Source organism: Diceros bicornis, chromosome 13 (genome assembly GCF_020826845.1).
Source record: "Diceros bicornis minor isolate mBicDic1 chromosome 13, mDicBic1.mat.cur, whole genome shotgun sequence".
In the NCBI taxonomy this organism is placed as follows: domain Eukaryota; kingdom Metazoa; phylum Chordata; class Mammalia; order Perissodactyla; family Rhinocerotidae; genus Diceros; species Diceros bicornis.
Window position 1 is genome coordinate 28,679,400 of NC_080752.1, and position 26,065 is coordinate 28,705,464.

The 26,065-nt window shown below is 48.6% G+C and overlaps 1 protein-coding gene across 1 annotated transcript; it reads right to left on the reverse strand.

The window, feature by feature from the left end:
• Positions 1-788: 788 nt before the first annotated feature.
• SLC2A5 (solute carrier family 2 member 5) lies at positions 789-23,174 on the reverse strand. Its single transcript, XM_058552011.1, has 12 exons — positions 22,945-23,174; positions 15,605-15,703; positions 14,838-14,998; positions 10,756-10,880; positions 7,095-7,247; positions 3,862-3,987; positions 3,570-3,757; positions 3,349-3,459; positions 2,697-2,798; positions 2,258-2,333; positions 1,675-1,802; positions 789-1,576 (listed from the first exon to the last, which is right to left on the reverse strand). The coding sequence occupies exons 1-12, from the start codon at positions 22,975-22,977 to the stop codon at positions 1,340-1,342; spliced, it is 1,539 nt and encodes a 512-aa protein (XP_058407994.1). The 5' UTR covers positions 22,978-23,174; the 3' UTR covers positions 789-1,339.
• Between the last annotated feature and the right edge of the window lie 2,891 nt (positions 23,175-26,065).

The window sequence follows — 26,065 nt, forward strand, 5'->3', positions numbered from 1 at the left end:
TGTGAGGTGAATTAATAATGCCACAGTCCCCTGACTTCTGACATTCTGGGCATATTGCTCCTCAGCATTGAGAGCTTTCATTTTTGGCTGTTTTCCGTGCCACCTTCCACACTGCAGACCCCTGCTGCAGAAGGTCAAGGATGGTTCAATCACAGCATTGTACTATTTACTTCATCAGGGCCCTCATTACTCTTGTAAGTTATTTAACTCATCACCTGGAGAATCCCATTCCACTCCCACAAAAGCTGCTCCCAATCCCACCTCTGTCCTGTCTGGCCCCTGGCCTCTGCCTCCCTAACTCCCAGAAGATTTCATATCTTGCAGAGGACTTTCAGCAGGTGGTCCCTCCACTTTCCTTTCCCACGGTTCAGCTTTCTCCACCTTTTTATACACACTCACACACACACACACGTCTCTAAGAAAAGCCTCTCGCTCTGCTGTATGTGTGTGGGGCACTCCCTCCTTCTCCCAACGCCCCTCCCTGTCTCACTTTCAGGACCCCTCAGTGTTCACTATGCACCTGAAGACATGCAGAGGCCTCACCAATCTTAAATTTTAAAAATCACAACTTTGCAACCACCTCATCACTCACTTCTCCCCCTCTTTCAGCAAATCTTGCCTCCTCCATGCCAGGTCCTGTTCTAGGCAGTGAGGATTCCAGGACAAACAAAACTAGCCAAACCCGTGCCTTCAAGGGGCTGACACCCCAGCACAGTTAAACTGCTTGAAGGAGCAGGGAATGCCCTCGCCTTTTACCTGCTCACAGAAAAGAAGCACGTCTTGGTGAAAAGTGATCATTATTTGTTTTATTGAGTATACAGATGCAATTCCATTGTCCCCTAACCATATAATTCAGGATTGATCATCTCTGACTAAGTTAAAGTCTCCACAGGGACCTGTTCCCCAGCTTCTCAGACATCATTACTTATGACATCACACTTTCCAAGACTGGTGTTTCTGGAGATGGATCTGACAAGAGGATGAATTCCACTCTGAACACATGCCCGAGGCCCCCAGAAGACCCATGGGATTGAAGAAGAGTTAGTTTCTCTGGCCAGATTTGATTCCTTCCATCTCACCACCCTAGTAATGATTTTTACTGTAAGAGCTGGTGTTACCAGGAGCCACACAATGGCTAACCCAGCATGGCTCAGGGACAGCTGCTCGCTGTGATTCGGGGTTGGTGATGGGTCAATCTGGAGAGAGACAGCTTGGCTTTTAGAGCAGCACACAAGCCTTTCAGACAGTCCCAGTGGGGCCTGCATTCCATGCTGGACTTGTCCTAGTTCTGGATATTCATAGACAACTATTAATCAGAAAAAAATGCCCAAGAGGGAAGCTACAGTCGGATCCGCTTAACAGGTGCCTCCTCATCCTTCCCCACAACAGAGAGCGGAAGGTCCTTCAGGTCCTCCTTTTCTGGGTGCACCTCTGACACCTTATTCATCTTGGTGAAAATCTGATTGATCTCCACGAACGTCTTGCCCTTGGTCTCAGGGACAACCAGGAAGATGTAGATGGTGGTGAGGAGACATATCACGGCAAAAATGATGAAGCTGTAAGGTCCGAGGCCCACCTGCGGGAAGGGGAGCCAGGTTCACTTTCTTGCAAAGGTCCTCGCTTTACTCAATGCGTGTGGATTTTGTGAATTCGGGGCCCGTGGGATGCACTTACTTGAATAAACGGGAAGAGCAAGCCCACAGCGAAGTTGGAGAGCCAGTGGACACTGCCCCCCACCATGAAGGCAGACGGCCGGGAGGACTGCAGGAAGATCTCGGTGATGAGCAGCGCCGGGATGGGACCTTGGGGAGGAAGAAGAAGAGCTGGCTTCCCTGCGGGCAGAGCCAGCCCACAAAGGGTCCTGGCACCCTCACTGTGTGCAGGGTGCCCTCGGCATCTGGCCCAGGCGGGAGGGGTGTCTCCAGGACTCCTGGTCTTGTGGAGAAGCAGTGTGAGAAGGCACATAGCAAGAGTTCAGCACAACAGGTGACGTCCTATGACGTCCCTAAAAAGAGCCCGTGACTGCCTGTAAGGCTTTCTATGCCAATCACACAGGGTACCCACACAGGCGGCTTTCTGTTTTCGCTCTAATTATACTCCACCCAAACCCTGCTGCAATAGAAAGATGAGGAGAGAAGCCATGTTGGGGCTGCATCTGGCCCTCCCTGGAGCCTCTCTAAGGAGCTCAAGCCAGAAGTTCTAGGGCTGACGGAGGAGAGGGGTCAGTGAAACCATAGAACCAGCTCTGGGTACATACTGGGCCCAAGGGCATGTCCTATGACGTAGCAGATGACACAGGCGATGCTGATGTAAGGCATCCAGGATACTGTGTCCTGTGGGGGGAAAACAGAGTTGGATCAACCCTGGCAAAGCAGAGACAAAGCTGAGATGGGGACGTCAGGAACCGTGGTGCCCAGAGGGCCAGCTGCTCCTCTCGGGCTGGGGAAAGGTGGCACCCGGCTCCTCCTTCAACAGGCAGCACCACCTGGATGCCACTGGAAAATCAGCTGGAAGTGGGCAAGGGGCTACTGGGTGTGGGGAGCACGGCCGCACACGGTCCGCAGACATCTGACTCATTGTAACTGCTAAAACAACGTCATTTTGGTCTTTTTTCCTTATAACGTGTGTGCGGGCAGGATGAGAAGGAGACTGCTCTCGCCTCTGGGCGCCTCTACCCGGGGCCCCACCGTCCTCACCTGCAGAGCCAGAGCCAGCGTCAGCACACAGCAGGAGGTGAAGCAGATGGTGAAGCCCAGGAGGAGCAGGAATCGCCTCCCCAAGTACTCCACCACGAACACCTGGAGGGAACGGGCGAAGGAAAAGCAGGGAGCTCAGGAGCCCCACGCCTGCCAGTGGGAGGCTGGGTGGGCCCTGGCAGTCCAGTCGCACCCCTGCCCAGAGCTGCCCTCACGGGAAGCCCCTCGCCCGTCCTGCACATCCCCTTCTGAAGAGGCAGCTGTGAGGAGCGCCTGCTGGGCTGTGTGCCCATCTGCCCATGTATGTGTGTCCCCCCAAGAGTGTGCCCTTGAATGGCCAGCGCCAGTCCAGGCGCCCTATTAGTTCCTGACACACTGTGGCCCTGGCTCCAAGTGTAAGATGTTGAAGAAGAGTCACCTCACACAGTGGAAGCTTCTGGAGTAGGGGGCGGGAGTCTCCATATTTGAGGAGGCCTCAGCTACCCCCCACAAGAGACAGGCTATCTGAGAAGAGCCCAGAGGCTGGAGATGAGGGGACCAAGAAGCATGTTGCCACCTTAGATCCAGGCTCCTCCCTTGACCAAGACCCCCACTCTCAAGATTCCCTCCATCCTTGGCGGTGGACAGACACTCAGCTCCCCGGGACACTCACAGCGCAGATGGTCATCAACACGTTGACAGCCCCCGTGCCCACCGTCACATACTGGACATCCTGGTCTTTCACCCCAGCGCTCAGGTAGATCTGGTCTGCGTAGTAGTAGATCTGGAAGGCAACCCCAGAGGCTGGTGGGGCTGGCCAGGCCGCAGCCTGGCCCCGGGGCAACCCTGCACCTGGACATTGTCCACTGCTCCCGGCCCCGGGCTGCCCCGTACCGCATTCACTCCCGACAGCTGCTGGCCACCCATGAGGACGATGATGGAGATGACCTGCCACCGCAGGGACTTCATCCCGAACAGCTTCAGCACGGAGATGAAGCCCGCGGCCTTCTCGGCCTCGTCCTCCAGCCGGATCTCCTCTATATCGGCGCCCACGTCGTCCCAGCCACGTAGCCTCTTCAGCGCTAAGGGAGGGGAGCAGAGGGTGCTCTGGGGGTGGACCACGGCTTCCCCAGAGCGAGATGCTGCGACTTCCATCACTTTTCCTCCTCTCACAGGGAAGCCTTACCGTTTCTGGCAGCTGCTTCATCTTTCTTCTGAATCAGCAGGTACCTGGGGCTCTCGGGGAAGAGGGGCAGTAGAAGGAGCTGCAGGGCTGCCGGGATGCCGGTCACCCCAAGGAGGATCGGCCAGCCTACAGGGAAGCCAGTGTCTTACGTGAGAGCTGGCTCCAACGCCACCTCTCGGAGAGGCCCACCCAGATCAGCATCCTGCCTCCCGCCCCCACGGCGCCCAGCCGGCCACTCTGCCCCATTACCCAGGTCGGTTTTCTTTGGAGCTGGAACACAGGCTCTGAGGGGCAGGGCCTTGTCTTTCTTACCCCTGTATCCCATCACTTAGGATGGTGCCTAACGAATAGCAGACCCTCTAAATACTTGCCGAATGGATAATGATGAATAACCACTACCCACCTACCAGAAGGAGAAAACGAAAAATTCTGAAAATAACAAGGGCTGGCGAGAATGTGGGCAAATAGGAAGTCTCCACACTGTCATTGTGTGGACACGTGGCATCTTTAGAGGACAGTCTGGCAGGAGCTAGTGATGCTGGACACTCTCACACACTCTGACCCAGCAGTCCTGCTCAGGTATATGCCCAGGCCACCAGGACACCTGAACTAGAATGGTCAGAGCAGCAGTGATTATAGAAACGAAGACCAGAAACAAGGCAAATGTCTATAATGGTAAATGGATACATAAATCGTGGTGTATTCATAAAATGGAATTTTATACTGTAATGAAAATGAAAGAAGCCAGGACAGGAGCCAATCCCACAAACATGATGTTTGGTGCAATAATCTACACAATGTGGTTCCCTTGTATAAAGTCCAGAAACATTAACTCTACCTTTGCCAAAGGTAGTGAAACTCTAGGGAAAAGCAAGGATGCAGTGATCACAAATAAAGTGTCAACACAGTGGCTCCCTTTTGGGGCTGGAAGGCCATGGCTGAGGGGACACAGTGGACTTCTGGTGTGCTGGTGTAATTCTAGTTCTGGACCGGGGTAGTGGTCACACAGGTGTTTGATTTCTGTTTGACTAAATGTACACTTATGTTTTATGTACTCTTCCTTACACATGTTATATCTCACAATAAAAATGGGAAAATAAGTGAGTGAGTGGGTCAGGCTCCTTCTAGGAGTGATTTGTGCCTGACTCGCCCCTTTTCTCCTAGGGCTCGCGATAGGCCATAACCGTGGACATCTGCGCGCCAGGCCCTGTCTAACGGCTCTTCACCCCCCCTTCACAGCAAGGTCATGAGGCAGGTACCAGGATCAACCCACTTGACACCTGCAAACGCTGAGGCTGCAGGGTGTAGGCCTCTTGCCCAAGATCAGGATTTAGGAGCAAAGCTGGCATTCAACCCCAGGCACGTTGAACTCTGGGTATTCTTAACCACATATTATACAGACTCTTAGTCAAACTTAAGGCTATGACCACCTGACAACCTGTGATTTACCACCGGTCTCTTCTAAAATGGAGTCCAACTACTGAAAGGGAAGAAAAATCAATGAACACCCTCATTTAGACATCTCTTTTTCAAGTCATATTTCAACCTCTGAAGCTTCTCCCATCCCATAACCTCATCGCTCTTCACCAAGAAAACAAGCGCCGTGCAATCTTAAGTTTAACTTCTGTCCTGCCCACCATTGTACTGGCTGGATCATCATCTTCCCGACCTCCTCCTGCCCCCTGGCTCTGAATCCAGGGCCTAGCTAATCCCTGGTCCTGCTTCAATCACCCAGCACAGCTGATAGCAACTGTGGACATACCTGCCATCCAGGCCATTGCTGTCTGGCCTCTGGCCCCCACCCCCACCCCTCCACTGAAACCCTTCTCAGGAGGTCTCAGAGACCTCTAACTGCCAGATCCAGACACCGTGTTCCAATCTTGACCCCCTGACTTCTTTGCAGTCTTTGCACTGTGACTGCCCGCCTCCTGTGCCACTCTTTTCCGGAGGCTTCTCTGACACTATTCTCTTCTAGTTTTCCTTCCTTCCTTGTTCTTTGAGCGCCTATTATGTGGCAGAAATTATGCTGGAGATTCAAAAATGAATAAGGCCAAGCCCTGCCCTCCACACACTCTGTCTAGAAGAAGAGTACTGATGGTCGAATCGTCACAGTAAAGGATGGAGGGACGAATGCAGCCCACCACGACATGTGCAGTTCCCTGAATGGGGAAAGAACAGTACACTTCTGCCCCCTCTGCCCACCTCTGAAACGCCGGTCCTACTCCCCTCAGTCCAGGCCCTCTCTGAGGCCCCCTCCCTGGGCAGAACCATTGCTCCCTCCCACACACCATAGAGCACTTCACAGATGCCAGGGCTCTGCACACTGCTCTGGGTACTGCTGGGAGCGTGCCATCACTGGGAGACAGGAACCTCACTCCCCAACTCCTGGTCCCAGCTCCTTACAAGGGTGATTGAAAGGCGGGAGAGAATGGTAGTGAAACACAGACCTGGGCCTGAGCTGCCTGGGTTTGTGTCCTAATGAGACCTTGGACATGTCATCCTACCTCTCCGTGCCTCAGGTTCTGCATCTGTAAAATGGGTATAATAACAGTACATGCTTCGTAGTGTTGTTTGGGGGATTAAATGGATTAATATGAAAGCCTTAGTGCCTGGCCTATGATGAACACTTCATACATCTCGACTGATGTTATTATTAATGGTGATTTCCCTTTCAGAGGTTTGAGACCCAAGACAAAGAGAGGTAAGGTCTCATAAACACGACGACAGTTGTGAGCTACACTGCATCCACTGTGTGCCAGGCCCCGGGGCTCTTGGGGAGGGGGGTGCCGCTCCAGAGTCAGGGTCTGGGGTGAGACTCACCACCTCACCCCCAAGGGCCAGGTCTCTCTTTCCTGGCTGTGAAATGGGATCACCCCCTGGGCAGTAGCGTCCCTGGGAGGCTTAAGTGAAGCGGTGACACTGGTGGCCATTATTACCATGCCCCAAGCCCTTGTACAGACAGCCATCAGGCAGGCCTAGAGAAAGTCAGCCTATGGCACTTCCTGCTCACGCAAGGCCACCTCATCCGCGTCCTCGGAGGGACTAGGAAGCATTAGCCAATCCATCCCCACCAACTTGTTCAGGTCTGCTCTGTGCTGACACCACACCAGCACTGTGGGGTCGGGGCAGCATGGGGGCACACAAGGACAGCCGGTCGATTAGACAGAAAAGACCAGCCCACAGAAATGTGCAGTGGGAGCAGGGGGTGGGGTCCGGAGGTGGCCTGAGCTTACCTTCCTCGTTTGCAAGGATACCCCGAAGGCCAAAGATCTGGGCCACGAGGATGCCGATGGTGATGAAGAGCTGGGGCACCACCCCGAGAGCCCCCCTCAGGTTCTTAGGGGCCAGCTCGCCTAAGTACATAGGCACAACATTGGAAGACAGACCTGGGAGGGGGGTTGGAATAAAAACACGACCAGGAAACATTAGTCCGGCAGGGACAAGCTGTGTCTTCAAATACATTTATTCTTACTCAGCAATCACATTAGTTGGGCTCAAACTTTCTCAACGGTGCAGGAGTAAGCAGACATCTCTTTTAATTCTTAGTCCTTTGAACTTTTAAGGAAAGAGAAAATAGTCTGACCAAAGAAGTTTAAGAAGAGGCACCCTTGCTTCTGGCCTGGTGTCACGTGGGGACAGAGGCCAGCCTGACCTCAGATCTCCCCTCCTGACTAGATTGGCTTCAGAGAGGAAAAGCCCAGCAATGGTCTAGACACTCTCTCCTCCCTTGCTCCCTGGGGGAATCTGTTAATAAAAGACCAAGGACCTCTGCCCACCAGCTTTACCTTCTGAGACAGTATATTACATGATAATCCAATGCATAGATACCTTCATAGACATTGAAGAACCAGCTATATTTATCATAAGCTTTAAAAACTTAAATACTTGTTGTGGAACAACTGCCATCTGGGATGTATGTAATGCCTGACTACTTTTGAATCCCCAATATTTAAACTTGTAAGTTTTCCTCTCTGACTGGAATCTGACCCCCTTAACGACAGGTGGAACTTAATTCTCATGTTCTGAAGCATTTTCACATATATTATCCCATTTACTTCTCCTAAAAGCCCAGTGAGAGGCTGGGAATCTTGGAGGAAGTTCAGGTGGGTTGTCATGAGGTGGGCTGTTAGTCCAAGTATCCTACACCCAGTCATGAGTAAGCTGAGGCTCAGAAAGACATGGGGGTCTGCGGGAGGCTCTGGCCATGGGGAGACCGAGAGGAAACAGAGCTGGGGTGAGTGGAGGTGAGGGCTGCTGGTAATGCGAGGGTACTAGGATAACGTTGAGATGGGAGGGAACTGCAGGCCAAGTTTTCAAGCTTTGCAATTCTGCCCAAAGATGTCTCTGCTTAGTATTTTTAAAGAGCCATCACAGTTGATTAATATTGGTTCTTTCTGCTTTTCAGAGCACATGAGGCAGTCTTTAGAACAGCTCTTAGAGGTCTTGGTGGGGAGGCACCCCACAGGCCCAGTGCCTCCCGTGGTCACCACTCAGGCTGCTTCTTCATGGTGAGTGCTTCTGAACCTGACTGAGAACAATATTGTGGAGTCAGGCATCAGGAGGTTTGTGAAGAGATGAGATTCCCTTCACGTGGGTGGAAGCAATCTCTATTTTGTCTTAAAAAGGACTCTGCGGGGCAACCCCAGCCAGCCTGTTCCGACACCAGAGTCGGAGAAAGCGGCTCCTAATGTCTCAAGTCCTTCAGTGAAAGCCTTCAGCCTTCTTGCCAAAGCCGACTAGTAGCAAACCAGTAAACCGTGAGCATCCTGAAGTCCAGCTCATATCTGTCTCCACACCTCCTGCTCAGAGGAGCTGTTTACTTCATCGTCAGCAGGCTTGAGTCTACACTTTCCTGACTTTTTCAAGAATTACTTGAAATTAAATGAATTATGCTTCTGCTGGTGTTCTCTAAGCATGATCTGAGGACAAAGAGAGCTCCTGACACCTTTCCGGGGGGTCGGTGAGATCAGAACTACTTTCATAAAAATCCTGAGATGCTATTTTTCCCTTTCATTCTTGCTCTCTCATGAGCATACAGTGGACTTTTCCAGAGGCTACATGCCACGAGATATCAGAACCGCAGAATACTGAAGCAGGTCTGAGGATGGGGCTGTCTTCTGTTAAGTCGGTCATGAAAGAGGTTTGCAAAAATGTGAAGCAATGCCACTCTCCTCGCTAAATTTTTTGTTTTAGAATATATAGCTATTTTCGTAAAGACATGGGCTTATTATTGCTATTTTTAAATGAGTTAATACATTTCTTGGTTGCAATTTCTAATATGGTAAATATTAATCAATAAAACCCATATGAGCAAAAGCTCTTTGGAGCCCTCAATAATTTTAAGAATGCAAAGGGGTCCTGAGGCCAAAAAGTTTGAGAACCGCTGACTTAAAGGAATGCTTACTTAGGAGTAAAGGTTGGGATTTTTAACTATGCTTTGTTATCTATTGGATCCTAATATTCCTCTGTTGGAACCAACTGTGAATTGTTGGATGGTCAACAGAAAAGTGACTGCATCTGCTCACTGCTGACAACTTTCAGGAATCATCTATTTTTCATAAAGCTGGGCCCCCTGCAGGGAAAACCCGAAGGCAGGGGCAGGGCCAGGTGCCCTCGGGGCTCCGGCCAAGCTGGCAGAGACTTGGCCAGGTGCTCTCAGGGAACCCAGTATGAAGTGAAGTTTGCCAGGGGCCCACCATTCTCTCCTTGAAATGACCTCTTCTCTCTTCAGGAATCTTGTTTTCCTCTTTTCTCCCCAGCCCTGCAATTCCTCACCATTTCCCCCAACACCAGGCTCCTTGACACCTCCCCTATTGTCAACGAACTTGAGCTAAGGGGTTTGCTGATATCAGGCCAAATCATCCCTTTGTCTCTATCCTCCTGTTTGGAAGGAGAAAATGAGAGTTACTTGGCAATGTCAGAGCCGGGTAGAGGGGGGCAAGTGAGGTGCCCAGGGTGCAGCATTTCCAAGGGCGCTCCCCTTGGAGCCCACCCTAAAGGTGCATGGCCCCGAGAGCGGGTGCCTCCTTACTTTACACCCAGGCGCCTCACTCACCTCCACTGACCCTGGGAAACACTGCCTACAAAAGAGAGCCAACTTGGGGGAAGGCCACGGGCACAGCTTTACCCATGTCTCCTCAGTCTGAAGCAACTATGGGGGAGTTTTCTATAACCACTGGAGAACGGCCCGGGCAGCACAGCTTCGGAGAGTTTGCAAACCAGCTCCGTGGTGTATGAGGGGAGAGACCTCAGACAGGTCAGCACCCTCCTCAGCAGGTGGGCGTTGAAGGAATAAGTGAACTAGAACCCGTGAAAAGCCCTTTGTACACTTTAAATTCTCCTATAAATGTTGCGAGTTGCTATCCTTAACTCTTTTCTAGTAGAGGGATTCCTACATTAGATTGTTTCTCAAGCTTTTTTGACCACGATTCACAATAGAAAATACAGAAATACATTTTACATGGCAAGCTGGTTCTCACATATATACACCGATGAGTAACTGAAACAAAAGTTTCAAAAGATAGTCCTGACCTTTACTATGTATGACATGGTCTGCTCTAGTTAGAAAATCCTGCTCACTAAACAGATGTCACCACCCACTAACCGGTCCCGAGCTGCAGTTTAGAAAACACTGAGATGAAGGATTGGATTGGAAGGACCCTTCTGAACCTAAGATTCCGTATTTCATTCTTTTAAAGAACAGCTTTCTTTGCAGGAAACATCACAGTGAAGAGCTGCCCGCTGTCCACACCTGAGACTAAGGTAGGGGCCTGAGCATCCTCAGGGCAGAAGCATAGGGACAGCTTCAATCTACGTGCTTCAGAACCAGGTGCCTCTTCCCCTCCTCTTGATCATCTTAAGTCACAGAATGGTGGCACAGTGTAGCATTGTTACCTGCACATATTCCCACCAAAAGTCTGGCCAAAATTATCATCTCAAACGACCTGGCAGTTTTGCTGGATCCCATTAAGACGGCGGGCACGATGGAAAATACGTTGTTAAACAGCAACGTCCCTTTTCTGCAGAGGACAAATATTAATCAGTCTGGTTTAAGGATTCACTCATTCGTTTAACAAACGTGCACCGAGTGTCTACTCGGTTACAGCAGTGGCCTTTGTTGCTGTGTTTAAGCTTTGCTGTTGACCGAAGACCAATACAGATCAAGTGCATGGCCTGGTGTGGAATAGTCTCTGTGGGAGCAAATGGAAATGACCACAGCGGAGAGGGTTGGGGTAGAGGGAAAGGATCACAAATTACAAGACAATAGAGGGTTTTTGCAATCATAAACCAACATGATTTTAGTGTAATCTTGAAACTCAAACTAGGTAAGGATATTAGAAGTATGGGCTTGGGGCCGGCCCCGTGGCTTAGCGGTTAAGTGCGTGCGCTCTGCTGCTGGCGGCCCGGGTTTGGATCCCGGGCGCGCACCAACGCACCGCTTCTCCGGCCGTGCTGAGGCTGCGTCCCACATACAGCAACTAGAAGGATGTGCAGCTATGACATACAACTATCTACTGGGGCTTTGGGGGGGGGGGGCGGAAAGAAGTATGGGCTAACCTCACTTATCAATATAGAGGCAAAAATCCTAAATGAAATATCAGCAGATTGAATTCAACAGCATATATGACAAATATTTCAATGTTAAAAACACCATATTAAAGATTATACTGGGGAAAAATAAGGATTATCAATTGAAGCAGCAAAAGAAGTCAATAACATTTGATACCCATTGTGATTTTTAAAAAAACAACCTTAGAAAAACTATAAAAATAAGGGAATTTATGTAAGCTGACAAAGAGTGTCTCGTAAAAACCTGTAACAAACATCAAACTTAATAGAACTTAAAAAGCACTCCCATTTAAGTCAAGACTGGAGGTGAACTTGGGCCCTGGAGAGCCTGACACAGGCGAAGGGAAAACTTTTCTGGAGAGGACACTTCCCAGGAGTCCCCCGGTCAGGCTCACGAGTGATGGAGCCCCACCACCACAAAACACACTCAACACTCCACAATATGCAAGAGGCTGCACGTTCAAACAGCACAGCTTCAGACAACAGGATTAGACAGAGGCTATAAAATGTTTTAAATGCTTAGTGTCACAAAATAAGGAATCAAAATGGTACTAAAGGAAGAACAAGAAACTATATAAAATAAAAACTATCCAAAACAATAGCAAAAAAAAGAGAGACAAATTTAGAAACAAATAAATAGAACTTCTTGAAATGCAAAATATAGTCATTGAAATAAAACACTTGGTAGGTGAATTACAGCTGAGGCGAGAATTAATAAATAGGAAGGTAGACCTGAGGACGTTACATAGAAAGCAGCAGACAGACAGAGATAAGAAGATGGGAAATATGACGGAGCCGGCCAAGTGGCGTGGCGGTTAAGTTTGCATGCTCTGCTTCGGTGGTCCGGGGTTCACTGGTTCGGATCCTGGGCATGGACCTACGCACGGCTCATCAAGCCATGCTGTGGCAGCGTCCCACATAGAGCAACTAGAAGCATGTACAACTATGACCTACAACTATCTACTGGGGCTTTGGGGAGGAAAAAAGGAGGAAGATTGGCAACAGATGTTAGCTCAGGTCCAATCTTCCTCAAAAAAGAAGAAGATGGGAAGTATGAGAGATTAAGATGTGGAGGATTATAGTATCATTATTCACAATAGCCAAAAGGTGGAAGCAACCCAAATGCCCATTGATGAATGAATGGATAAACAAACTTTTACGTATTTATACAACAGAATGTTATTCAGCCTTGAAAAGGAAGGAAATTCTGACACGTGCTACAACATGGAGGCACCTTGAGGACATTATGCTAAGTGAAATAACCCAGTCACAAAAGGACAAATCTTATATGATTCCACTCATATGAGGTCCCTAAAGGAGTCAAATTTACAGAGACAGAAAGTCAAATGGTGGGTGCCAGGGGTTGGGTTTGGGGGGAATGAGGAGTTATTGTTTAATGGCGACAGAGTTTCAGTTTTGTAAGATGAAAAGTTCTGGAGATGGATGGTGGTGATGGCTGCACAACAATGTGGATGTACTTAATGCCAACAGCCTGCACTCTGAAAAAATGGTGAAACCTCAGACAAGGAACCACAGTGAATTCCAGGATAAATAAATTAGCCTTTGCTTGCTCATGAAGGGGAAGATTCAACAGTGTAAGGATGTCAGTTTTCCTCAAATTAAATGCTAAATCCAAAGCAATTCCAAGCAGAATCCTTTTTCAGGGATTTTGATAAACTGATTTAAAAATTAACACAGAGCAGTAAAGGAACACGAATAACTAAGATAAATCTGAGAGCAACTGACTTTTCACATGGAAAAAAAATAAAATAGAATTAGCTTTCTCTCACCACTCACTATATATGAAATAAAATTCCAGATCTATTTGGGAAAAACAAAGTTGTTTAAAAATTATAGAAAACTATCCTTATGACTCCAGGTAAGGTAAGCTGCCTTAAGACACGAAAAACAGAAACCATAAATGAGAGTTAAATTTGACCACTTGAACATTTAAAAATTTTGTATAAAAAAGATACTATATGTCTGATTAGAAAAGAAAGCAACAGATTGAGAAGATATCTGCCCAGTATAACAGAGCACAATGCTCAAAAGTGAAATTTCCTCCCAGCTGTGTAATCTTGGGTACGTTACAGCGTCTCTCTGTGTCTCGTTTTCCTATCTTTGAAAAGGGGATGGGGCTTTTGTAAGGATGAGAGGAATTAATAACCCTAAAAGCACTCAGGATAGATTCTGGCACATAGGAACCCATCAATAAATTGTTAGTCGCTACTGTTATTTAAGGAACACCTACAAATCTTTAAGAAAACCACAAGCAACTGAATAGCATTTATCACATTCTCAAGCAGACGGTTAGACAAGCAACTGTCGGCTCCATCTGCACGCCAGACGGCAAGTCCTTCACTCAAGGAGAAGCGTCCTGCAGATCTCACTGTGACTTGATTGATGTCCTGCCCCCTGAGGGCCTAAGGGAAAATTGTGAGTTCAACACCAACCTTCCAGGAAGACCTCAAGATCTTAGGTCCCAAACCAGAGGTTGTGTGTTTCTATTCTCAGACTCTTTTTGAAAAATACTGGAGAAGGAACCAAAGTCTGGGTTCTGGCCTTGACTCCTGAGCTAGCTAGATCTGTGGCCGAGAACAGGAACTTGACCTCCCCCGCCTTTCTGTGCTCATCTGAGACGGGGCAGGGTTGGAGGAGAGGAGCTTGGAAATGCTGTTTATAACGAGGCTGCTCTCTCCTGTGGAATTTAAACGGGGAAGTGGGACATCTTAAGGACATTTTTTGGAGTCAAATACAGAATTTCTAATGCTTCTAGAATTAGGGGCAAAGATATAAGCTCTGCCCTTGGCGTTCATGACACTCACAGTGAGAGTCGTTCTGGGACCACACAGTTTCACACTGACATTGATTTCAGCCATTTCAGAGTTTTACATGAATTTAATTTGGGCTAAATTTTGCATATTACTTGATCCCAAGGTAAAAGAACAGAGCAGTTAGTTTGTGTTCCTTTAAGAGGCCGAGTTCAAGGACACTGTGCTATGTTCTCTGTTGGGACTGACACCTTGGCCACATCATCTGGTGTTTGACTCTTCTAAAGGTAAAAAAACAGGAGAGAACTTGTTTTCGGTTTTGGTAAGGAAACTATCTTCAAAGCAAGAGAGCAGAGACAGTGGGAGTGAGTCCTGGTCTCTGAAGCACACTCTGCTCTTTCCATAACCACCCCAGAGCCTGAGCCCCATTACCCCACTTCCAGCCCTCAGGCCTTGCCGAGGTCCCCAAACGCTTGGTCAGTGTCTAGTCTTCTTCTCAAGACCATGTCAGAAAACAGAAATGATCACAACGGTTATTACCTAGTTTTCCAAGAACAATTTCAAGCTTTAGGCCTAGGGATCAAACTCTGAGGGGGTCTATGAGTTTCGGGGAATTGAAAATTCACCTTCCCTTACCTGCCCAATTTATTCACCAAGGGGCCAACCATGAGGGATCCGAGAAAGCCTCCGAAGGGAAACATGGACACAGAAATGGACCACAGCAATGTCAAGGAAAACTCGCTTATGTATTCACCGGCTCTACTGTAGTAGGTATTGTTATAAAATTCTTTCATGAGCTGGAGAACAAAGCAAAACAGAACATCCAAATCACTTGGCCTGGTTTTGCAGAAAGAACCACTTAAGTTGTTGTGCCACCCATTGGGATGACCTGGGCACAGAGATATCAACATTATTAAGCGGAGGAAAGGGAGTAAGGACAAAGGTGTACTAACAGCAATTAGCAGGGGGCACCCATGGGGAGCGCTATGAGGCCTCTGAGAGGCTAATTGCCTGGGATGTTTCTAACACGGGAAAGGACTGACTCTAGTCTTCCAATCCGTTGGATGATCCCTGCCCCTCCAGACTCCTCTATAGATTGCAAACCTGCAGAGGATCAGACCCCCACCACCCGGAGGCCAGCCCACCGTGTGTCCAGCTGGCCAGCTCTCCATGAGAAGCTGAAGGAGGCCTGGGGACTTGGTTCATACCCACAGCCCTGTGCCTGCAAGTCCCCAAGGCCCTGCGCTGTCACTTGGGTGTTTCCCCCTCCCTTCACTTGAGGACCCACTGTGTGCCTTCAGTGTGTGTGCGGTCCCACTCTGGCGACCATGCTGGGCACGGGCTGCTCCAAACCCACCTCCTTGTTTACTGGGGGCTGCGTCTCACTCACCACAGCCACCTACCTCGGCGGGGGAGTTGACGGCAGCCACGTTGTACCCATACTGGAAGGATGACCCAAAGGCAGCTATCAGCGTTGCCAGGGCAAGGACAAGTGTCAGCCTCTGTAGGAAGAGAGATCACGGCTTACTTCAGGAAGCAGCCCAGGGTCCGAGGGAACTCCTGATTTACTGCAACATCTTCTAGAAAGACGTAATAGCATCTGCGGATCCGTAGTCTTTCAACCACTCCCTATCTTGAAACCTACCCGCTACCCACCTTGGGTGAGAAGAGGTTTTCTTAACTGTAGCACTTAGGGCCGGATAACTCTTTTGTTATGGGGGGCTGTCCTGTAGGAACACCCCTCCCCCATCTGTGACAACCTAAATGTCTCCAGGCACTGCTAAATGTCCCCCCGGTGGGTGGGGAATTGCCCCTGGTTGAGAACCACTGGGTCAGAAGCAAACCGAAGGGTCACCTACTCCAATGCTCCATCTAATGTCCAAATAGCTTCCGTGACACTCCTGCCACGGGGCTGCATTTGCCGACTGTAGCAAATGCGCTCAAGTGCCGTCTTAAACGCAAATGCCCCTAAAAATCAAAGAGGAAAAAATGCAAAAAATTTTAATTATTTAGGGCCACTGATTAATTTCCTTTAGCCCCTGGACTTTTGCTGTAACAGGCAGAAGGTGCAGTGAAAAAATATTTAAATATAGATTTCTGGGGACTCTTAAACACAGACATTCTGTGATAATATCTCCCTTTGACATAGGAGGAACTGAACACTCATTTAAGACAATCTTAAACGACAAGCGGGGATTCATCAGTAAAGTAATGACAAGAGGGAGAAAAATAAAAGTGGAAAGAGCTTTGCTCTTAGAATCTACAGATCTCATTTTGAACTTGCCCACTGCCACTTTCTAGCTTAATTTCTACGATCTTCAGTTTCCTTATCTTTAAAATGAAGACAATAACACTCCCTCAGAGTTATTGCAAGGACTAATTATGAAAGCATCCAGTGTAGAGGGAATCCACGGACCGGGCTGGGCCAGGACACGGCTCTGAACCCACCACTGAAGCACTTTCATTCAGGTCCTCTGACGGAGGTCCCCTTTCACATGGGACACGTGCTCCTCTGGTGGCAAGCTGAGATCCTCATGTCTTCCTCTGGACAGCATCCCTCCTAATCTAAAGAGGACCTCTTGAGAGAGTAAGTGAGGAGCAGGACAGGCAGAGAAACAACGGTCACTCTTGCCTTGTTGTGGTGCCCCCGAGAGGAGAGATGAGTCAGTTACCCTCCGCAGAGAACGAGCAGGACCTGCCAGGAGCCCTGGTAGGAGCAAAACCACTAGCGAAACTTCACCCTTCTCCTCCTCCCTCCACCAAATGAATTAGCAAATGGTTAGTTCAGTAGGAAGTTTCTGGCAAGGAAGATAAGAGCCTCAGACCAGGCAGCCTCTCAAGGAGCAGGGGGCTCTGTTTCCAGTCTCTCCTCAGCCCTCACCATCCTCTGGGGCCAGCGGGGGAAGTGGGTGACAAGACTGGCAGGAGCAGGTGACAGTGTCCAGGAGGGAAGGCAGGGTCCAGGCCTGTTGCTGCACGGCCCTGTATTTTCTAAAGGTGGGAGTGCACAAGTAGGCACCCCACACACCCCACCCGAGATGCAGGGCATGGCAGACTTAGCTCCCCTCCCACCTGAAGTGCTCTGGGTATGTATTCATTCATTCACTCACTCATTCATTCAAGATATTGAGCACCCACTGTGAGCCAGGCATTGTTCTAAGTGCTGGGCATATAGTGGAGAACAAAACAAAGATTCCTCCCCTACAGCTGTCTATTGCTTGATTTTGTGGAAAGAAGGAAGGAAGGAAAGAATGGAAGGAGGAAGGAAAGAACAGAAAATGATGATAAAAATTTCTCCTCTTTTAATTCTCTTCCCAGTAAACGATTAACTATAAATGCATTTACACTGCCAGGTGTAATTCCTGATCACGCTCTGCTTCGATGGGTCCTAAGGTTTGAAGTCCTTGGCAAAGCTCAGCTGGTGAGCTGGCTGGTGCCCCAGACTGGGGGACACCCCGCCAGGCACCATGGACAGCCAGCTCCCTGACTGCTTTTATGGGATCTCAGCAAAAATGACCAGAAAGACCCCAGGCTCTAGAGTCGCTAAACATAGAGCACACAATTCAGCTTCTCTTCTTTGGCTTCCTCCGTGAATTCAAGCCACAAGCACATTCTACGGACCCGCAGGAATCAGGGCTTACCCTCTGTGGAAATAGCAAAGACACTCTGGGTAGGTTCTCACTGACCTGGCTGGTCCAAATGCCTTCATTCATTAAATAAATATTTATTGACAGCTCACTATATGTTCTAGGTACCACACTACCATCTGGGGAGCAAAACAGCTGCCCTCAAGAGGATTATGGTTCAATGGGGAAGCAGACATTTAAAAAACTACATAGGTCCAGCCCAGTGGCATAGTGGTTAAGTTCTCGAGCTCTGCTTCAGTGGCCCAGGGTTCATGGGTTTGGATCCTGGGCAAAGACCTACACACCACTCATCAAGCCATGCTGTGGTGGCATCCCATATACAAAGTAGAGGAAGACTGGTACAGATGTTAGCTCAGGGACCATCTTCCTCAAGCAAAAAGAGGAAGATTGGCAACAGATGTTAGCTCAGGGCCAATCTTCTTCTCCAAAATAAATAAATAAATAAATAATAAAAAACTACATAATTTAGCAATTAAACTATATCTGTAGTATGTTCTATGACGAAAGACCACAGAAGTGGTTAAAAAGAGGAATTAGGAAAAGTGAGAGAGGATGGGGACTTGGGTAAGGGTAGTGGCTGTGGCAGGGGCAAGAAGTGTCAGCTTTCAGGACCATTTAGAAACTGAAATCAAAGGACTTGGCACACCATCAGGAAAATGCAAATAAAAACCACAACGAGACAGCACTTCTCACCCACGAGGATGGTTAAAATCAACAAGACGGATAATAATAAGTGTTGGCGAGGACATGGAGAAAATTGGATCCCTCTTACAGTCTGGAAGTTCCAAAGTTAAACATGGAGTAACCATATGACCCAGCAATCTCAGTCCTAAGTGTATACCCAAGAGAAATGAAAACATATGTTCACACAAACTTTAACACAAATGTTCACAGCAGCATTATTCATAATAGCCAAAAAGTGGAAACAACTCAAACACCCATCAACTGATGAATGGATAAACAAAATGTGGACTATTCATATAATGGAATATTATTTGGCCATAAAAAGGCATGAAACACTGATACCAGCTACAATGTGGATGAACCTTGAAAACATTATAAGTGAAAGAAGCCAGTCACAAAAGACCACCATCTATGTGAAATGTCTAGAATAGGCAAATCCATGAAGACAGAAGATAAATTAGTGGTTGCCTAGGGCTGGGGAAGAAGAGGAGGGGATGGGGGGAAATTTGGAGTGACTGCCAGTGGGTATGGGTTTCTTTCAGGGGTGATAAAAATGTTCTAAAATTGATTGTGGTGATGGTTGCACAATTCTGTGAATATACATTGAATTGTATACTTTAAATGGTGAATGGTATAGCGTATGAGTTATATTCTCAATAAAGATACTACAGTCATGCACCACATAATGACGTTTCTGTCGACTACAAACCCCATGTATGACGGTGGTCTCATAGGATTAGTACCATATGGCCTGGGTGTGTAGTGGGCTATACCACCTAGGTTTGTGTAAGTACACTCTAGGATGTTCGCACAACGCTGATGTCACCCAATGACCCAGTTCTCAGAACATATCCCCATTGTTAAGCGACACACGAATGTATATAAAAAAGGCATGTAAAAGAAAGCCAGCCTTAAGCTTTCTTTTTTCTTTTCTTTCCTTTTTTTTTTTCCACTTTCCAGGAGAGGAAAAAAAAAGAGATTTGGTACAGGGCTGAATTAGGGCATGAGGGAGAGGAAGAGGCCAAAGAGGACGTAAGGTCTCCAACCCGCCTGTTAAAATGACAAGTGGCCCAGTGGCCTGGAGACATGAATGGGAGGGGGCTCTCCTCAGAGACCAAGGCGAGCCGAGACTCTCCCTTGAGAGAAACCGGGAACCACATCCCTCATGCCCACAGTCAACTGGCTTCCTGTTTTTCATAACGCTGAGGACATTTGAGACTCTAGTAAAAGAACTACCTCAGGGCTGGCTGTCTGACAGTGTGATTCAAGGACGGTGGGAGGGAAGCCCTGCCCACACCATCTCCCTTAGGAATCTGTCTCCACAGCCCACTTCCACCGTCAGAGAGACACTCTCAGCATAAGACCTGTCTTTGTCAGGAATCTCCAGGCAGAATGCAAATATCCCTGGAAAAGTGAGTTCTTACAAATTAGTAACAATTTAAGTCACTTTATCACACTATGGAATGAAAATTTTCACCAGCAGACACTGAAGTTTAAGAGGTGAGGGAGAGAGAGACCAACATCACAACATTTTAGAGCTGGGGTGCCTTGCCTCGTTGCTGTGGGGTTCAGAGCACGACCCCTGCAGCCCGACAGTGTGGGATCGAATCCAGCTCTCCCGCTGCTGGCTGTGCGGCCTTGGGCCAGTCACTGACCTTCTCTGTCTCTGTTCCTTCATCTGTAAAGTGGGGACAACTAGACTACCTTCCTCATAGGATTGAAACTGGTGGACACGTAGCCATTAATGATTAGGTAGCTAGTAACTGAAGTTTTTTCAGGCAGTTATGAATTGTAGCCTTTAGTTGTTCGCCTGCCCATTGTTAGCTGTGTTGCTTACTTTTCAAGTCATGTAGATAGCATTGATCCGACTCCCACTAGTTTCCTCATAGATAACATCTCTGATGCTTGTGTCACCATAGTAATGGTGCTTAAGTCCTTTCAGGAACTGAGACTCCTTGTCCAGTTCAGGCCGGTTAAGACCACTGACTCATCAACTGGGCAACCTCCTGACGTCAGGGAGCCAAAAACTCCACCCTCAGATGATGCCAACACCACCATATTGTGAACACACGTCCTAGGAAAGGCCATGAAGCTACGCTTGCGCAGATCATCAATTACCTCACTCCTCCTTGCCTCCAATCATCTATTCCCACACTTCAGACCACCGCGCCCCCTCATCCCATAACTATCCCTAATCCCTATTTTTCGGGGAGGTGGGTTTGAGATTTGTTTGTGTGACAGGCAAAATGAACCTGTTTCGATAACAGGATTGACACGAGGAATGAGTGAGTTCATACATGTAAAACGCTTAGAACCACACCTGGCCTGTAGTAAGTGTTACAGGTGGGTTTGCTATTATTATTAATTATTAATAAGGAGGACCCAGAGGGGAAGTTACTTGTTCCACAACACTGAACGAGTTGGTGGTGGAGGCACTCCACAAGAAAATACGTGTTTTTATTTTCCAAAGCACTTTGACTTTTTTTTTTCCTAATCTATTTTATTTTTTTCTTTTAGGCCAAGCGTCCTTTTTCCTGGCAGAATGTCCTTGATGCACATCAGACAGATTCTGGTCTTTTCTCTTTACATATGAGGAAAGCAAAAGCCAGCGAGGCCGAAGTCACACAGCCACTAGTGGACAGAGAGTCGGGCCCTCCCCACTGCTGGTGCCCTCTCCACCAGCCCACGCAGCCCCTGGCAGCCCAGCCCCGACTCTGTATAGCCTTCGCCAGCCTCTTCACTCCTCCTCGGCTCCTAAACCATCCTTCAGCTTCATTTAATTATTTCCCAGATTTTTATAAGCAGTCACCGCTGGAATAGTTTAGTTTTGAGGCGTCTCAAGGAAGCCCCGTATATGCCCTGGTTTTTGTCCAAAGGGGCAGGTCTGCCCTCAGGTGGCCGGCAGGGGGAACCTGTCATCCCACCTGGCACTTGGAGAATGGACAGGGCAGGTAGCTATGATTTGTGACCATTTTAATTATTTCCTTTCAAAATGTCTCACTCATTTTCAGGGACCACCACTCAGGGGCATTTCCATTCTTCTGCAGCCACACCTGGGGGGCACAGCTGGACGGTCCATTTCTCTTTGAAGTAGGGGCACAGACCAGACCAGGGCCTCCCCTGACTTCAAAACCCCTAAGTTCTTGTTAAAATAAAGGGGATAACATTTGACTTGTCTAACACTCTCTTAGGTGTTGCGAAAGCCAAACAAGATAATCCACATGAAGGTACTCAGTAATCTCTAAAGCAGAGATTCTCATTGGGATCTAGTGAGTAGAGACCAGGGATGCTGCTCAACATCCTACAACACACAGATCAGCCCCCCAGAGGGAAGAATTATCCAGCTCCAAATTTCAACGGTGCCCTGCTCTGAAGGATGATCAAAAAGTAATAACATTTATGGGGGACTCACTATGTTCCAAGAAATTTACATGCAATCTCTCATCTAATTGTACCAGCAGCCCCATGGGGTGGTATGGTTATTATTCCCACTTCAGAGATGAGAAAACTGAGGCACAGAGCAGTTAAATAACTTGCTCACATTCCCAAAGCTAGAATAGGAAAGAACAGGAATGAATCCCAGGTATTTCTACTTCCCAAACCCACTCTTAATCTATAAGCTACAGAGCATGTTCCCAACCTCACTACAGCAAGGGGCTCACATCCATGATGGAATAAATAATAAATTGCACAAATATGTACCTCTCCCCCCATAAATATAAGCAGATACTGTTGTAATGAATAAAATGCAAATTTCTTAAAAGTATTAATAAATTCATATTATCTTTCTGTCATTATGCATTTTCCTCAATCGAGGGACTCTAAAAGTACAACCACAATTATATGGTGGTGGGAGGTCCAGAAAAATCTTTTGCCTTTAAAAAAAAGAGTCTTATCATCTAAAAGGTAGGGAATCTCTGCTACAAATTTAAATTAAATTCAAATCTCGTAACGTCTTTTCTGAGTCTATCTGCTTTTCATGCTGGCTTAGCTATGTTACTTGCTGAAAAGAGTAATTGAAATGCTCTGAAGCCAACACCAAAACAAAACAAAACAAAATCTCACAAACAATGTATAAGGATTTTGTTGCTGGTTTTGCAATCCCTTCACCTCAGGTTCTTACGGGTAAGGAAGTTGAGATAAATTAATCCTTTGAGTCTCTTCAATTCGGTTACACGTACTTTTAAAGGCTGGTCCAGTGGAAGAATTCCCAAAGAATCTCTAAATCTACAAGTCTCTAAATCCCTCCTCTGCCTAGTCCCTGTGCAAGTCCAGCTGCTGGGTGAACTCTGAGGGGCAGGTCCCCCCAGAGGTCCTCCTCAGCACAGAGCTCCCCAGAACATCCCCTAGCAACGCGGAACAGGCCCAGCAGTGGGGCTGCTCCCTGCTCCATCCCTGAACGGTACACTTACCCCTTCCTTCTTAATCGGGTCCTGCTGCGGCATCTTTGCTCTGCAAGTGCAGAGTGCTGCTTACCTTCTCTCAGCCAAAATAACAAATGCACTGAATGGAGAGAGAAGACATTCTGGCTGCACTTTGGTCGTGCCAAGTAACAGCCAATAGTATTTTTATGGCCAGGCTAAGGCAGAATAACCCTTTCAGGAACCCAGAGGTTTGTCTTCCTTTCGCTTCTTTTAAATTAGATGTCTGGGGTTTAGCTCAGCAAGTGGCCTCTCCCCTGGGACTGCAGGCACAGCGCCTTCCTGATTGGGACAGTCTGGGATATTTCCTCACTGCGAACGCTACCATTAGTCAGGCTAATGGTGAGTGACTGGAAGGATTATTTCTGTCACCAACACATGGAAAGCAAGAGCTGCCACAGACCGTACAGCATACCAGGTAATGTGGGGGCAAGAGACAGGGTCACCAGAGGCTTCTCAGAAGCGGTCTCTGCTAGGGGGCCTGCAGCCAAGTCTTTCTACTAGAGAGTCAGCTTTTGCCTAGATACCCATGCAACACTTTCTTGGAAAGTTTCCTTTTTAAGGAACTCAGAGCGGCCTAGAGATGTTATTTTCTGTGTATTCATCACTATTGCAAAGGCAGTAAATACTTCAAAGCCCTTTATCTGCAGGGCAGGGAAAATCAGTCACAGCTGCTGGTCTGAGTCCTCCACTCACCATCAGGATACTGCCAGCCCCCTGTGCTCCACATGTGTTCAGCCACCACGGGCACAGCAGGGCAAGTGGCCAAAATCCAGAGCAAAGTCCCACAGTCCTATGGGCTTTCATCTTCACAGGACATATTCCCTGTTTTATTTGCTGTGGCACAAATCCAGTTAATTTAGTCTTTCCTTCCCCTCATTCATTTTCAAATTCACAGTTACCTGGGAGCCCCCTATGTGTCGGGCACTGTTCCCGGCATCAGCAGCAAACTAGGGAATTGTGCCCAGGCTCCTCTGTGCAGGAGACTGTGAGGAGGGTGACAGTGTAATAGCCCATGTGTGTGTGTGTGTGTGTGTGTGTGTGTGTGTGTGTGTGTGTTGGGGGGAGGTCCCTATGTCCCCATTCGCCAACGAGGACTGACCATTTTCTTTCACTACCTTCACTTACTGTATTTTCCCTTCTGTGTCACAGACCTAATACAATGATTTCCAACTAAGGTTTGGCAAGACCAGAGGTTTCCAATTATTTCAAAGAGTTTTGAAAAATTCTCCAAAGAAAATGCACTTTAGTTGGGGCTGGGGGGTCGGGGGGGAAACAACTGCTGAGGAGTGAAGGGGAGGGTTCAGGTTGTACAAACAAAAAGAAATGTCAAAAGTTTGCAATCATCAGTCATTGTCAGGCGCAGAGGAAATCAAGAGACTTCCTGCCTGGCGGAGATCTCCCACCTCGCTCCCCGTGTGCCCCGGGCCAGTGGCGAGCTGAAAACTGAGGGGCGATGGCGGACACAGACAATCCCCACCCCTGCCTCGACTTCCCCAACTGGAGCGGGGAGGGCGGTGGTCCAGGCCACAGGCCCGGAGGGGACTGTCTGGGCAGGGTGGGCCGCAGTGCCTGGCTCCCGGGGGTCCCAGGGCAGCGCAGGCACGGCTGCGGCGTGACCGCCGCCCCGGCGGCGGAGGGAGAGGAGCGCGAGGAGGCGAGGGCGCGCGGGGAGGCCGCCCGGTGCCGGCCGCGGGGCGTGGGCTCCCAGCTGGCCCCCGCGCCGTCCTCAGCCCCTGCCCGAGTCCTCCGGGCCCAGGACCCCGACCCCCGCAGTGGGCGGAGCGGCCTGCAGCCCCTCACCTCGGGCCGCCGTTAGCCCTGGCAGAGGCCTGTGGGCTCCGAGGGCACCTGGGGACTCCGGGGGGCCTGGAACAGTCGGGAATGGGCCCAAGTGTCCTGGAACTGCCCCTACTCTCGTCCTGTGCGCCCCCTGCCGGGTCCTTCCCGGCCCCTGGACAGGGCACAGCAGCCTCCGGCCCAGCACCTCAGGCCACCATTAGGCCTGTTGGGGGTCCTCTGGGCTCCCAGGGATCTGGGGGCGCAGACGAGGGAATGGCCCACTGATTGGGCGCGGGCACTGCCCCTGCCCAGGACCCTGCTGGGCTTCCGCCTCAGGCTGACCTGAGCTGTGTGGCCTTGGCTTACCCACTACAAGCGGTCTTTCTTTTTGTTTTTCTGAACTTGTGTTAATTTTTACCCATGGGAGCTGAAAACTGGGGGGTGGGTCTCAGATTCCCGCGCACTGGGCCTTGGCCTCCCCACCCTGCCTTGTCTCTGTCCCGTCTGAACTAGGAAGGGAACCTGACAATTGAAGCCTATTTTAGCCTTAGAGTTTGAAATGACAATGATAAACAACACTGATTAACTCAAGGACGTTTGCAGATAACAGGCGGAGGCATGTTGCAGAACACGTCTTAGTATTTCCAAGAAATTCCAAGACTTGTGTTTTGAAACTACCTCTCACCTCTGGTGAGAGCCAAAGAAGCAAAGGGAAGGCAGACATTTGCAGGGCCATACCCGGGTACTGGCAGGGCCTTCCTGACTTTCTCTTCCCCACCTTCAATACTGTTTGATGCTTTGCGGAGAAGTTATATAAGGATTTTTATCACTGAGGGAGAAAAGCACCCAAAGCCAATTTTCTTCTCAGAGGCCGGTGTGTTAGGCCCTCTCTAACCTCTTGCAGTGGGGAAAGGAATCCTTGCTTGCCAAGGATTCTGACATGAGTATTTGGGGTCCAGAACTCAATTCCCAAGTTGTTATTACTGACATAAAATGTAAATATGTTAGCACAAAATTTTAAAAGATTTAGCAGAATCTGAAAACAGCGGTTATTCTGGGATGTGAGATTATGGATGATTTTAATCCTAGAATATGTTTTTTTTTTTTTAATTTTATTTATTTATTTTTTCCCCCAAAGCCCCAGTAGATAGTTGTATGTCATAGCTGCACATCCTACTAGTTGCTGTATGTGAGATTCGGCCTCAGCATGGCCGGAGAAGCAGTGCGTCAGTTCGCGCCCGGGATCCGAACCAGGGCCGCCAGTAGCGGAGCACGTTCACCTAACCGCTAAGCCACAGGGCGGGCCCCTAATCCTAGAATATGTTTATGT

Excerpts from the sequence above, each read along its gene's own strand:
- SLC2A5 (XM_058552011.1), bottom strand. The coding sequence starts at position 22,977 with ATGCCGCAGCAGGACCCGATTAAGAAGGAAGGG. Across the intron at positions 7,248-10,755 it reads TTTGGTGGGAATATGTGCAG|GTCTGTCTTCCAATGTTGTG; the intron begins GTAACAATGCTA and ends CCCCCCTCCCAG. Across the intron at positions 2,334-2,696 it reads CGCTGGCTCTGGCTCTGCAG|GACACAGTATCCTGGATGCC; the intron begins GTGAGGACGGTG and ends TTCCCCCCACAG.